The sequence below is a fragment of the Chelonoidis abingdonii genome, chromosome 24 (assembly GCF_003597395.2).
Source record: "Chelonoidis abingdonii isolate Lonesome George chromosome 24, CheloAbing_2.0, whole genome shotgun sequence".
NCBI classification, from domain to species: Eukaryota; Metazoa; Chordata; order Testudines; family Testudinidae; genus Chelonoidis; species Chelonoidis abingdonii.
Window position 1 is genome coordinate 6761510 of NC_133792.1, and position 15490 is coordinate 6776999.

Sequence of the window (15490 nt, forward strand, 5' to 3'; positions counted from 1 at the left end):
TTCTAAAAGCTCTGCCCTAGGAATTATTTTTGGAAGTGCTGTGGCCTGTGTTATACAGTAGGCTAAGATCAGACTAGATGATCACAATGGTCACTTCTGGTCTTGGAACCTATTCCTCTATTACTGTCTCCTACTATGGGGTTTGCACAGCATTCAGCACAGAGGGGCCCAATCTGACACAAAGTCTCCTGTGGCTACTGTCATACAAATAATAGAGCAGTTGGCTAGTAAATTCACCCAATCCTGCTCTCCGTGTTCACCCAAAGATTCCCACTGAAGCCAACAGGAGGCTTTGAAGGGATGGAGAAAGTCAGCTGGGCCTCATTATTTGGCATCATATTTTAATATTTCAGAAGACACATTCGCATGACTTAACTTTGTGAGCAAAGGTTCAGACTGGCTCTGTTCAATAATCATCATTGCACGATACCGTGTTTGCTCTGCGGGGGAAGCAACAACTGCTAGTCCAGTACTGAACATGTTCTATCAGGCCATTTTATCAGCTATAGTTGTGGCCACTGCAGCATAAACATCTCAATGGAAACTGCTGGAATGTGGAGAGTGGGAAGGAGGCGCTGAGACGCCAGAGGCAGAGAGCTTTATTTGCTCTAGGCTCTTCGTTATTGCATATAAAAGGCTTACAGGGACTGAAATACTAAAGTAGAGGAGGAGGTGGCGAGAAGACAAGTGGAGCTGCCGTTGCAGAGACCAGCACCAGCCATGGGGAGAGCTGCCCAGAAAACCCTCCTCTCTTTACTCTGTTTAGCAGCAGCTGTTTGTCAGGCCCAGGACACCTGCCCAGGTGAGTGAAAAATAATCCTGTTCCCAACTGCGTTTCATAGTGTGGTTCTTGCCAACATGGACCCTGGGGAACGGGGATCTGTTCAGGAATGTTTCTTGTCCTACATGTCTATAAAGTGCTTTGCCTGCTTATGGTGCTTTTTAAATAATAAGAACAGCTTCTCTGTACAAAATTCCTTTGTAGAAATTACTCTCTATTGCAGAAGTGCCCGTCACAGACTAGAGGTGTTCAAAAAAAGGACACAGTTTTTTTGCAAATAATGTTGTGAAATTGTTGTCTCTTGTCTTCACTGAGATTCTTCAAAATTTGACTTGACCTCCTTTCCCTCGTGTTCATTAACTGTCTTCTAACGTCTCTACGCTGGTGCTAGAATCTCTCTGTCTAAAGTTTCCATCTCATCTGCATATTGGGGACAAAACATTTCCAATCTGGCGATTGACCGACCTACACAGGCAGATGACCTAAATTCTGGAAAATAAAATCTCAATCTTCAAAGCTCAGAGTGAGCCTATGATTTCAGATCTCTCTGCTTTTTAAAATTCACATTGACCAAATTAAGATGATTATTTGTAAAATCGCAACTGTTGTGCATCTATCACTATAAATCCACTATACAACTCTTTCTGTGTCAACACATTGATTTCTGCGCTTTGGGTTGAGAATCCAGCAGCATTTGAAGTTTTATTTTAGTATTATTTCAGAACAGTATTTATTTTCACATTTCCTTTACTTACATTCATGATCATTTTAAAATCATTTGCTATGTACAGTTTATGCCCAAATGTTCCATATTTGGAGGAAGAGCTCCTTTGTCACTGGGAATATTAACCATGTCCACCCACATTTTGTTTACCTCAAAAATTTTCACATCAATAGAGATCAATGGAGTTGACAGGTGTGTCCCTATTTTTCTCCACTGATGTGCCTATAAATAATTTTAAATCTCACAATGTGTGTAATATAGGGATGGCACTGTTAGGTTAAAAAACATATTTAGTTCTTTAAAATGTATTTCCTGAGCTTCTAACAGCAACTGTTTTTTAAATTAATTTACTTTCAGACAATTTCTTCACTGAATGGCAGCTATTTGTTTTTCCTCTGCATTTCATTTCACTTGCACAATGAGAACCGGCTACTCAGTGTCACTTTTGTTTCTCTATAGTTAATTTTGTTAAGGGATTCTCGTGAACTAACACAATGCTGCAATGGTCGGGTTGCAAACATTGCAGAGGGATGTGTACATCAAAATTAACTCTGAAGTGATTTATTTTAAATACAAAAATTTAATTAACTTATTTTTAACTTTTGTTTTCAATATAGCTGAAAACAAAGACTAATAGAAATAACCCCCAACTTTTCATATTAGGGCATTGTGTCTGAAATGCATAAAACCAAAGAAAATGTTGGATATCATTGCTAATAGAGAAAAGAAAATGCAGGAACTCTCTAGGCTATTAGCTGGGTTTATCCCTCTGGATTTCTGCAACATTTCCAATCCTGAGAACCTGACAATCATTGTTTACGGATCATTTCTTTCCCCAGTGGTGAGGGTAGTGGCTCTCAACAGTACCGAGAAACTCATTATTCTCCAAGGCTGCCCTGGAATTCCGGGTGCTGTAGGGCCCAGAGGAGACCAAGGAACTGCAGGACATACAGGTACTGAATAAGAATGAGCCTTGAATGGTAATTACTTTTGTAATATGCTCAGACTTTGGAGATTCCCCTTGATCCTGATATGAGGAAACTCTGCTCAAATCAGATGGCCAATCCCCCATGTCCAGTGGTGAGGGATTGGAGCTTCAAGCTCTGAAGTATGGTCCATTCCCTTTGGGGTATCAGATTGGCAACCAAATCCTCTGGTGTTTCCCCATCTGTCTCACTGGCTCACTGTGTGACCTTAGAGATCAGGGACTCAGGGAACCAGATGCAGATACATTATTTGAATTTCGACACAAATGGGATATTGTAATTCCAGGTTGGGGTGGTGGGTGGGAATTATGTATTCAGTACTTACAATGCCTTGAAAAATATACAGTCACTTTTCTGTGTTTTCAGGACAACGGGGACCTCAGGGGATCCCTGGAATGGTGGGGAAAGCTGGCCAAAAAGGTAAAATAACAACGGGCAAAGAACTATGTTTTCCTACAGGTGACCTAAGAACAGGAAATAAGTTTTTAATCAAATATAAAATAGAGCTAGTTATAAAATGCCAATTCCTATAGTATCTGGGCTCCAAAACCACCATAGCTTCCCTTCACTCTATATTTGACAATAAAGGGTTTATTACTGCAACAGAACTTCAGATCTGATCCACTGTCAAGATCTCGGTATCTCTGATCAGTCTTTACTGCCCTTTTTTTTTTTGTTCATTCAGGACAAAAAGGTGCTGCGGGCCTCCAGGGACTGAAAGGTGAGAGACCTCAAATGATTCTTCTCACTGCAGAGCAGGGCACTTTATGATGCTATTCACGGTGATAGAGAAATTGGGAGCAACAATCCCCCCTCCTGCCCTGTCTCATTGTACAATTTTTCCTTCCAGCTTCTTGCCAACAGAAGCTGAAATGAAATTGGTTCCGGTTAAACAAAGTGTTTTTGTTTAATAGCCAAATGACAAAACGAAGTGTTTGAACATTTCATAAATGTTGAAACAAAACTTTAGGAGTATGTGGAAAAATCTTCTACTTGGCTGAATGTATTTAACAAATGTGACCCAAATTCATGAACTGTTTGATAGCCGAACCTGCATTTTTCGGTGAATAAAATATTAACTGGAAAAATTTCACTCAGCTCTAATTATAATGTCTGATATGCCACAATGTCCTGTGGAGTCACAGGGAATAGGTCCCAACTGCAGTATAGTCACAGTGTAAAGGTGAAATTCAGCCAATGCAGAAGACAAGATAAGATAAATGCAGTACTGTCGCCCCAAATCTCTGAAAATCTTTAGTCAGATTCATCAAAAATCAGAAGATTGGTTTTAGAATCATGAGATTATGTAAAAATAATAGATATGATGTTCTTTTATTGCCTTCTGCTTTTTGAACCTTTAGGGCGCACTGGGGTCACATTTTGAAGCTTTCTCCAAAGCCTCGAGGGGTAGAAACTTACCTTTTCTTTAAGACTGAAGGCTGAAATCATGTCATATCCATTTGACTCCAGGAGCTTGGGCTTTAAGGAAAACAATAGTTATCATGGGACTCATGATTGTTGGCAACATTGTAAATGCATCAGTAAAGTCCCACAAAACACCAACTTTAACAGACTGTGCAGAGTGTAGGTGGTGGATAGGCCTTGAACTAGCCTCTTACATAATTAAACCCAAGAGTTCGCTGTAGTGAGATCTTGAATTATGTAAGTGATCTCTAGGCAAAACAAGAATTTTATTCTGAGTTCTTATTTTAGGAAGTAAAGGAGACCTGGGAGACCGTGGACTTCCTGGAATACCTGGTGAGACCCTCTGCACTCTCCTTTATACTGAACACATCTTTTCAGTTTTATGCAGCACTAAAAATTAAGTGGCTTAAGAAGCTTGCTTCTTGAATACTTACCATGTCCACAATATCAAGCCCACTGATTCCCCTGTAAGATTTGGGGTCTACAAAGAAATAGCCCCATTTACAAAAACATGTGGCCATCCATGTGTTGTGATGTCTGGAACAATGCTAGCCAGAAGACCTTTGGTATTAGAAAGAACAGCTGAAATGTAAGTGAAATCTGTAGATCCTGATGTGTATCCCAGAAAAGGTCACTTTCTCCTACCTCTCTTTATATTTCCAACTGGGAGTGCAGAGTACGAATCACAAAACAATGGATCTTGTTTAAATGTCCAGTTAAAGGAATGATCCTTTTTCTACAAGTACTTTGTTTAACTGATATTCTCCCATTGTCACTTGGAATTTTTTTTAAAAAAAATATTGAGTCAAATTCACAGCTAGTGTAAGCATATGCACTCCCCTGACTCTGTGGGCATTGATCCTATGTACTGACCAGCAATTCATTTAGTCTATTAAGGACCAATTCTTAGCCGTGCAAGTAGGAGCCTCATGAGAGGGTTACAAAATAGTGTTGGCTACATAATGAGAGCCATCTCAATGGTTCAGGCTGGAAGACTCAGATCAGAGATGTGTGTGAATCCATTAGCACTTGGATTTTCACAAATAAAACCTGTCTAGAGCATTTTCAAGATAACTAGTACTTTGCTATCCCAGCTGTCACTGTTGGCCAATTACATAATTTAAAAGACAGTAGAACATTTTCTAGTTCCATTTCACTTTCTATTTTGTTTCTTTTCATGACTAGGAGAGGAAGTGCTGGAGAACATGCAGTGTGAGAAAGGTGAGAGTTTCTTATGACCACTAAATGTCATCTCATTCCATCCAGAGACCTAAACATGAAAACCCATTAGAGACAGACAAATTACAAAAAAATACATCTGTGATGTACCCAATTTGCTGTTCTCAAACTATCGGCAAAGAGATGTTGATCTTTTAAAATGAAGGGGTTTAGGTGGCCAGTGAATCTTTTGTGGAAATACATTTCAGCCAATGGGTTCACTTGCAAACTGTTTGATATGAGTATTCCTGTGAATATCTGATATTCTTTCGGGATAAGTGCTCACCCAGTCACATAATGACTGGAAGCCCCTCTGACTCACAGAGAGATTTCAAAATGCTGCATAGGAACTTGCAGTACAAATCTTTGTGCACATTTCAGTTTCCATGAGTTTTCAAGATGGTTTAAGCCAATCCTCTGTCCAGGTTGAGCTGGTCTCACACAGAACACAGGGGGTTAGGCAGGTGGTTGTGTCTTTTCCTCTTGCAAACAAACTTCATACAATCACACTGGCACATTGGAGTCTAAATAATTTGGTTTGCTAACTACAGAGAGAATGCCAAGCCTAGATGGGTACATACGTTGCTGTCATGGTAGGTTTCCAAAGATAGAACACAGAGGGACAACAAACTATTGAAAGGGCTAGTACCCATTTCCCAAACACTACAGTGGGGAGGAGAGGAGATGACTCAAAGATTCTTTTCCAGTTATCTGATTCTGCAGTTGATCTGGCCCTTGGTGCAACATAAAGCAGCCTATGAATCCCTACTCCAAGGAGAGTTAATACAACCAATTTACATATTTCAATTCCTTTTTCAACCAGGAGCAAAGAACTGCGAGGAGCTGTTAGCCAGAGGGAAAATCATGAGCGGCTGGTACACCATCTACCCCCGTCACTGTAACGCCATGACTGTGCTGTGTGACATGCACACAGATGGTGGAGGATGGATTGTAAGAACAGAGCATAATGAAACTCAATGGATATTTTTTCTTGAATAACAGTTTTTTGTCCCAAGAATGGGAGGTGGCCCTTAACCAGTGAGTTGTAGCTAGTAGAAAAGCATGAAGATGGAAACTCTGAAGCTGTTAGCTCATCGTGGTAGGCTGAACAAAAACACAGACACTTCCTGAGCCCACAGGCACCGAGTCCATGGGTGCTTCGGGGCTGGAGCACCCATGGGGAATAATTGGTGGGTGCTCAGCACCCACTGGCAACTTCCTGCCCAGCTTACCTCTACTCTGCCTCCACCTCCTCCCCTGAGCATGCCGCATGCCTGCTTTTCCCCCATAGCTCCCAGCACTTGCACCACAAAATAGCTGTTTCACGTGGCTAGGAGAGGGGGAAGGGGGAATGTGGCATGCTCAGGGAAGAGGCGGGGCTGGGGCGGGGATTTGAGGAAGGGGTCCAATAGGGGCAGGGAGGGGGTGGAGTTGGGGTGGGGAATTTGGGGAAGGGGTTGGAATGGGCACGGGGCAGGGGCAGGGAAAGGGTGGGGTCGGGAAGGTGCTGGGGGGGCAGGAGGGCACAAGCACCCACCGGCACTGGGGAAAGTTGGCACCTATGAGCACTTCTGCTTCTCCTAATCCTTGGTTGTGAGCACAGTGGGTTTCATGGAGGGAACTCGGAGATTTAGAATCTAAAAGACCCCTTCTGAAGGGACTTTTGTCACTGGTCTGACACAGTTAACCAGGTTTTCCTTCTCCTGACTATTCTCTGCCTGCTCTCAGAGCCTCCTCAATAGCTGCCCAGACTCTGGAACCAGAATTCCTTCTTCCTTCCACTTCTGTCACAGGTCTGGTGCCTCAGCTGCTCTGTCGCTCAGGCAGCCCCTGATTATGAGAGAAGAGAGCATTCTAGGGAGCTGAGGGGTTTGAACCCTGTATGTACCTCACATTTAAACCTTCCAATTTATTGTTCTGCTTATTTATATCCCAGTAGTGCCTAGAGAATGTGATGAAGATCAGGGTCCCATTGTGCTGGGTGCTGAACACACACCCTGAGAGACAGCCCCTGTCCCTTACAGCTCACAGTCTCCATCGACAAGGCAGAGAAAGGGCCGCACAGAAAGCAGAGGTGATGGACTTGCCCAAGTGGCAGAACTGGGTATAGAACCCAGGTCTCCTGATTGCCAGACCAGGGCTGTAGTTTTCAGACCATGTGATCCTTTAATCTAGTGCTGTTGCTGCCAAGATTTAATATGATCCTGTGAGACAAGCCTCCATCCGTGACGGTCACCTGAGGCTGAAATAGATCTGACCACGTAAAGGCTTTGGCCATGGCTACACTGGCACTTTACAGCGCTGCAACTGGGGTGTGAAAAAACACCCCCCTGAGCCTGCATGCCAGCGCTGTAAAGTGTCAGTGTAATCAGGGCGGTAGCGCTGGGAAAGCGGCTCCCAGCGCTGCACGCTACACTCCATAAGGGATGTGGTTTACAAGCAGCGCTGGGAGAGCTCTCTCCCAGCGCTGCGGCTTTGACTACACTCACACTTCAAGCGCTGCCGGGGCAGCGCTTTGAAATGTCTAATGTACCAATGGCCTTTGTCTACACTTACAGTTTTGCAGTGCTGGCAGTTACAGCTGTGGTCGTACAGCTGTGTACGGCCAGCACTGCAGTGTGTCACACTGACAGCGACCAGCGCTGCAGTGTGTCCACACTTGCACCAGTTGCAGCGCTGTTGTGAGTGGTGCATTGTGGGCAGCTATCCCACAGAGCACCTCGTCCCATTTTGTCCGCTGTGGGTTGTGGGAAGGGGACGGAAGGGTGCGGGTCATTCCGCTTCCTGTTCCAACGACCCTTGCTGCCAGGGAATCGGACCCCACGCCTAAGAGGGCCCCGCACCTTAGGCACCTTTTTAATTTTTTTTTTTAACTTACCCCGTCCCCAGCTGCAGTCTGCTCCATGGTCCCGCTCCTTTGAGTGAAGCGCCGGCGGGAACGCGGCATGGCCCGCTCTCCAGCTAGAGCTCCAGCCGGGCTGCGGGGCTTGCGGCGCTCCGGCCGGGGCTCCAGCCATGAGAGTGGGGCGGCGGGGCTTTGTCGCACTCCGGCAGGAGAGCGAGTCGTGGAGCTTGCCGCGCTCTGACTGGGACTCCAGCCAGGAAAGTGGAGTCGCGGAGCTTGCCGCGCTCCAGCTGGAGCGCGGCAAGGCCGGGGGCTCTGGCCGGAGCGCGGCAAGGCCCGCTCTCCCGTCTGGAGCTCCACTGAGCGCGGCAAGGCCGGCAGCTCCGGCCGGAGCGTGGCAAGCCCCGCTCTCCCGTCTGGATCTCCAGCTAGAGCGCGCAAGGCCGGCAGCTCCGGCCGGAGCGCGCAAGCCCGCTCTCCCATCTGGAGCTCCGGCCGGAGCGGGCAACCCCGCTCTCCCGTCTGGAGCTCTGGGCCCTTTAATAGCCCCCCTGAGCCATGGGGCAGTGAGGGGGGTATTTAAAAGTCCTGGGGCTCCAGCGTGCCTGCCACCCGGTCCTTCAAATAGCCGCCGGAGCCCCGCTCCCTCTTGCATTCCCCAGCGCTCCCGCGGCTATTTAAAAAGGTCCCCGAGTAGAAGGGGTTTGGGGCTACTTAAAGGGCTGGGGTTCCAGCTGCCTCTGCTGCAACCCCATGGACCTGCCCACACCAGTCTTGGCCCTCCCTCTGCCTGCAGCCACCTCTGCCAAAACACCCCTGTCCTGTCTCAGCCAATCCCTGCCACACCACCCCTGCAGCCCCTGCCCAAGCCAGCCAGCCCCCCACACACTGCTGCCCGCACCAGCGCTCTGCACACGCTGCCCAGCCCCACCCCCCTGCCCTGTTTCCAGTCAACCCCTAGCTGCACCCCACTGCCTGAAGCAGCCGCCCCACACCCCTTCTGTCTCCAACCAGCCCCACATCCCCTTGCCCTGCCTGGCAGCCAAGACCCTACCTCCATCGCCCTGCCCTGCTTCAGCCAGCCCCATCCACCTGCTGCCCTTTGCATTTCCAGGGCATTAAAAACCCTTCAGGGGCAGCTGGAACCACCACATGTGCACACCCCCAGGGAAGTGCGGGGACCCACAGTGTGAAACAACAGTCATTAAACATCAACAGCATATATGATGCAATTATATATTTTATTATTCATATAGTATGGGAAAGTAAACTAATACGATGAAAGGAAATGAGAGCTTTTTTTTCCACTTTTTTTAAGTCATCCCTGCCGATCTGTGCTTCTCTTGGTAGTCAATTCCTCTCTCTTTGGCAGCCTTCTCCTTATCTGGCAGCCTCTTCCTTTTTCATTTCCTTACCCTCCAGTCTTGCAACTTTTTATTTTCTTGTGGAATACAGTTCATAACTGCTCACCATTCTCTTCTTAGGTCTTCCTTGGGTTTTCTTAAGCTTTGCAGTCTTTCAGAAGTCTGCACTGAGGGACATCAAGAGTCACCTTTAAAAAAAAACACAGAGAGATAAAACTGTTAATTACAGAGCCGCATTGTTTTTAAGAGTTTTTTGAAGCATCATTTACACATTCTGAGCATAGCACATGAAGATGCGCAGCTGCCAGATAGAGATGGCGAGTTCCCCACACGTGGCTCACAGTGGAAGGGGTGGGGCTGCACGATGGCTCACCTGGGAAGGGTGCGGTGCTCACTGGGGAAGCCTGGGGTTTCTGTGATCTGTGGAGCAAAGAGCAGCTACAGGGAAATAACACTGACCCCTGCAAGCTACTCTCAGAGCCATCTTGCACCACGCAGCTCACCTTGGGAAGGGGTGGGGGTTGCTTCACTGTGGAAGCCATTGGGGTTTCGGTGACTTGTGGAAAGCAAAGAGCAGCTAAAGGAAAATCAATGGGCTATTCCACATCTAGGCATGCTTGCAGGCAGCCATACCCCCCTGCCTCCCAAAACATTCTGCATCCTTGTAATAAAAGCTTTTACCAGAACAGTCTCCTCTGCTGGTTCCTCCACTACAAGTCCAGCAGTGCGACTGGCTAGCTTTCTTCCTGGCTGGAAAAAGCTCCTGCCTGCAGACTTCTGGCGAGTCTCCAAACACCTCAGTAAGCCTCCCTCTCGGGTTCCTCTACAACCTCCCCCTCCTCCTCCAGGCTCTGAGCCCAGGGCAGTGGAGTGCAAAGCAGAATGACCAGAGAGGCTGAAAAGGAAGCTGGGGATAAGTCCTCTATACCCTTGGAGGCCAATAAAAACCGCTGGTGAGTGTCCACACCTGAGACCAGCGCTAGCATCCCACGCTGGTCTCGCTTCACCGAAGGCCAGAACCAGGTGTACAGCCAGCGCTGCAAACAGGGAGTTGCAGCGCTGGCTGAGCTTTTAAGTGTAGACACCTGCTAAGTTGCAGCGCTGTAACCCCCTCGCCAGCGCTGCAACTTGCAAGTGTAGCCAAGCCCAAAATCTCATCCAGTGATTTACAGTCTCAGAGTTTCTGGCCTCCTGTTCTACGAAGGATGGAAACCATTGTGGGATTTCCCAGCTAAGAACCTCCTGTTTTCCTGCAGGTGTTCCAGAGACGGGTGGATGGTTCCGTGGATTTTTTCCGTGACTGGAATTCGTACAAGAGAGGCTTTGGCAGCCAGCTGTCAGAATTCTGGCTGGGGAACGACAATATCCACCTGTTAACATCCCTTGGTAAACACATCTCTGATGCATTCTTTTCCTTACAGCAACCTTCTCCACCGAGCTTTGTTCCCACACTTTAACCATGGTTACAGGGTATAGACTTGTACCATCAGTAGAGGTAACACTTCAGCTCCAGACACCCCTTCCTGTTCCTTACATCCCAGTCCTGCCACACAAAGCTATTGAAACCAGTAATGCTGTGGTAGCTGGGCTAGCTCCAGTCATGATTCATGGAGCAGCATTTGGTCCTCTGGTGGTTCGCCCACAGTACAGCAATAAGGGATGTTACAGCGTGGATGAGGTCATAGATTCTCAACTACCTTAGCAAAGCATAACACGGAGCAGGTTTTTAATAGGGAGGTTAGGTTGGTGGGTGGAAATTGAATTGATAAAGATCGATATGAAGATATTGGCTTGATGCAAGAATCAGTGGGTGAAACTCGTGATGTGTGTGATGCAGGCAATTCAGACTAGATTATCATAATGGTCCCAACATAATGGAGCCTGATTCGTGATTGGGGCATCTAGAGGCTCCTGCTATAAAAACAAAAATTAATAGTAATAAAAACTAATGGAAGGTGCTGAACATTTTGCTTTCAAATTGTTTTCTAAAGGTCCCCAGGAGCTTCGCGTCGATCTCAAAGATTTTGACTTCAACTATCAATTTGCTATCTACAGATCATTCAAAATTGCAGGAGAGTCCCAGAGATACAAGCTGATCCTTGGAGAGTTTGTTAATGGCACTGCAGGTAGGTTCTGATCTCGTCCTTTACCCTTGTGGCAGATGGAAAAATGTGATGCAAAATATTCTATGGCAGAAGCAAAGGTGAGGTGTTCTGTGGAAGTGATCTCTCTCAGGAAACATCAGTTATTCTGCAACTGAAGTATTATAGAAGGAATACAAGGACTAGTGACAACAAAACATATAGTATAATATGGATATCCTACCTCGTGCTGGTTGCTTTTCTATATTAGCTTTAATGCCCCATAGAAATATCTGAATTAAACTAAGTAGGCACATCAGTATTGGAACAAGTCACTGGTTAGGTAGATATGCCCCATTTCATGCAAACTATGCATCCAGACCCCCGTATACCAGAGACAGAAATAGTTTGTGCCATGCAGAGTCTTCTACACATCACTGCAGGATTGCTTAGGCACACTGACAAAGCAAGTAGGGAGAAGGGCTTTTAACTAGATTTAAAAGTCCAGGTGACAAAAGCCAACAGCTAAGCATAAAAAAGGGCCACCTTAACAGAGGGCTAGATCTGTGGGGGGCATGTAGGGTCAGAGAAGCAAGAAGTGGGAAATCAGTCAAGGAATCTGCTCAATATCTGAGATACCTGTATGTAAATTGCAGGCGGATGGGGAATAAATAGGAAGAGCTGGAAAGATTAGTATAATAGTAGAATTACTACTTAAGCGGCATAAGAGAAACTGGGCGGGATAAGACTCATTACTGGAATGTTGGTATAGTGGGATATAGCTTGTTTAGGAGGGACAGGCAGGATAAAAAGGGAGGAGGTGTTGAATTATACAGCCAGAGTATATACACTTGTTCTCTGCTCCAGGAGGAGGCAAGAAGCAGACCAGTTGATAGTCTCTGGGTAAAGAGAAAAAGGGTAAAAAATTGAAGTGACCTCTTGGTACAGGTGTATTATGGTAATGAGGACTTTAACTACCGAGATGTTTGTTAGAAAAATAATACAGAAAAACACAACATTTCTGATAAGTCTTTGGAATGTAATGGGGACACCATTTTGTGGAGGAAGTAACCTGGGGGATCAGCCCGTTTAGACTTAATTCCCTTCCTGACAAGGTTATTGGCTTAGCGGATAAGGGGGAAGCAGGAGATGTGACATATTTTGATTTTACTAACACTTTTGACAAAATCCCACATGACATTTGGAATAAGCAAGCTAGGGAAATGCAGTCTGGATGAAATTACCATAAAATGGAAGCATAACTGGTTGAAAGACAGTGCTCAAAGAGTAGTTATCAATGGTATGCTGTCAAACTGGGAGCGTATATCTAATGGGGTTCTGCAGGGGACAGTCCTGGGTCTGCTGGTAGTCAATATTTTCATTAATGAGTTGGATAATTTAGTAGAGCATATGCTTATAAAATCTGAAGATGGCACAAAGCTGGGAGGGGTTGTAAGCATTTTGGAGGACAGGATTAGAATGCAAAATGACCTTGGCAAATTGGAGAATTGGTGTGAATTCAACAAGATGAAATTCAGTAAAGACAAGTGCTAAGTGATTCACTTAGGAAGGACAAATCAAATGCACAACTTCAGAGTGGAGAATAATTGGCTTGGTGGTAGCACTGCTGAAAAAGAACTGGGATTTAGAGTGGATCACAAATTGAGTATGAGTCAACAATGTGATGCAGTTGCACAAAAAGCTAATATCATTCTGGGCGTGTTTACAAGACTGTGGCATGTAAGAAATAGCAGATACTTGTCCTGGTCTACTCAGCGTGGGTGAGGCCTCACAGAGAGAATAGTGTCCAGTTCCGGTCACCACACTTTAGGAACGATGTGGACAAATTGAAGAGAGTTCAGAGGAGAGCAAGAAAAATGATAAAAGGTTTAGAACACCTGACCTATGAGGAAAAGTTAAAAAACTAGTGATGTGTAGTCTTGAGAAAAGAAGACTGAGGGGGGAATCTGGTAATGGTCTTCAAATATGTTAAGGGCTGCTATAAAGAGGACTGTGATCAATTGTTCTCTATGTCCTCTGAAGGTAGGACAAGAAGTTATAGACTTAATCTGTGGTAGAGAGATCTAAATTAGAATTAAGTTTCTAAGCATAAGGGTAGTTAAGCTCTGGAATAGGCTTCTAACAGAGGCTGTGAAATCTGCATCACTGGAAGTTTTTAAGGATAGGTTGGGGAAACACCTGACAGGGACGGTCTAGATTACTTAGCACTTCCTCAGCCAGGGGTATTGGACTTGATGACTTCCCAAGATCCCTTCCAGACCAATATTTCTATGATTCTCTGATTCTATGATCCTGAATCCTCAGCAGGTTCCTGGATAAGCTGTTAGTTTAGGAGCGCAGTGGGCTCACATTATACCACCACAATGTTGCAAACTGACTTCAAGACACCGAAGGACTGAGCACATTGACTGCAATGAGTTACTCTGGATCTATAGTTGAGTAACTGAGATCAAAATATGGCCTGATGAAAAATGTTCCTCACTGGAAGTAGAACTGCAGTCTCTCTCCTGCACCTGAGGGACAGTTCTGCTGAGTGGTGAAGAGAGAATTGAACTATAAAATGTAAAAAATAAACAAGAAGAGATTATCTCACCCACTTGGTCTCTGTAAAAACATGTAATAAATAAACCTAATTGTTTCTACAGGGGATTCCTTAACTGACCAAAACGGCATGATGTTTTCAACCCACGACCAGGACAATGACGTGTCTGAGACTAACTGTGCTGTAACCTATAAAGGGGCCTGGTGGTACCGGGGATGTCATATGTCCAACCTGAACGGATTATACCTGAGTGGAGCCTATGAAAGCTATGCTGATGGGGTGAACTGGGCTTCAGGCAAAGGGTACAAGTACTCCTACTGGTTGTCTGAGATGAAAATTAGGACTGTGTAGCCAATCAGAGAGGCAGTTATAATAATTATACTTAGCTCTTACATAGCATTATAGGCCTGACATAATGAACATTTATCTGGAGCTGACAGTAAAGCTTTTTTCCTTATGCACAAGCCACTAGGGGGCAGACATCATCGTACACACTTACCTAGCGCAGTGCGCTAGGATTACAGCTGATAAAAAAGATTAAAATAGTTTTGTTGGGGGGAAATGTAATTTCTAAGTTGTTTTCATTGCAGTGGGTTCTAAATTAACCCATTTTTGCTTTTGTGTTTTTAAATTCTTGCAGATTTTTTTTCATTCCTCTCCCTGATATCAGACAATGTTATTTTATTTTATCATTTAAAAAAAACCCTGGCTTTCTGTAAAGAAAAAAATGTAGTTGTTAGCCTGAGAACATTTTCAAAAAGAATTGCAGAAAACATTAAAAAATATATGATTTTTTCCTGCCAAACAAAACATTACAACCACATCAATGAAATTTCATGAAAATTTTCATATTTTTTTTCAAAAGCTGTTTCTAACTCGTAGTTTGAAAAATGTCAGCCAGCTCTATCTAGGTTATGTCTCCTCTCCTACATGGCTCTGCTGTCACTTGATTCCATTCCCAGAAGCACCACAGACAGCTCCTACCGCTACCATGCAATTCTTCCTGTGGTGTTAGTGACTCATTACCCTCAGATGCTGCCTCTGACTCTGGAGAACCTTACCCTCTGTCAATAAAGCAAAGGCTGCTCAATGATTTCACGTCTCAGATTTGTTTGTGTACACAAGCCAGTTCAATAGCATTAAAGCCCATATGTGCCTGGCCCTGCGTTGTGAACACTGTGGGCAGAGTGCACCCTGGGCAGCCAGGCACATTATTGGTCTGGCTCCCTTGGGGAGTACAAGAGAGGGGCACTCCCTCTGCCAGCAGTGCTGTGGCTGCAGAAGGGGCATGTCTAAATAGGGTGATGGTGCAAACAGAAGAGCACTGAGACAATCTCAGGCTAAACCTGCACTAGAAAGTCCCATCGCTCAGCCCATGCCTGCTCATGCCTTGTGAGGCAGAACAGCCCACAATCTCCCCTCTTTGTGCTGGTATGAGTCCCAGTGGAAGATTTAGCAGTCGGGTAGGTGAGCAAATGCTGGCTGGACTCCACATCCAACCTC

General features: G+C 45.3%; 1 protein-coding gene across 1 annotated transcript; it reads left to right on the plus strand.

Annotated features, from left to right (window-relative positions):
• Positions 1-720: 720 nt before the first annotated feature.
• On the plus strand, positions 721-14340 carry LOC116816173 (ficolin-2-like). The gene is made up of 10 exons (XM_075060545.1): positions 721-802; positions 2345-2458; positions 2858-2911; positions 3177-3212; positions 4205-4249; positions 5102-5137; positions 5958-6085; positions 10600-10729; positions 11335-11469; positions 14091-14340. The coding sequence occupies exons 1-10, from the start codon at positions 721-723 to the stop codon at positions 14336-14338; spliced, it is 1008 nt and encodes a 335-aa protein (XP_074916646.1). The 3' UTR covers positions 14339-14340.
• Positions 14341-15490: the final 1150 nt, after the last annotated feature.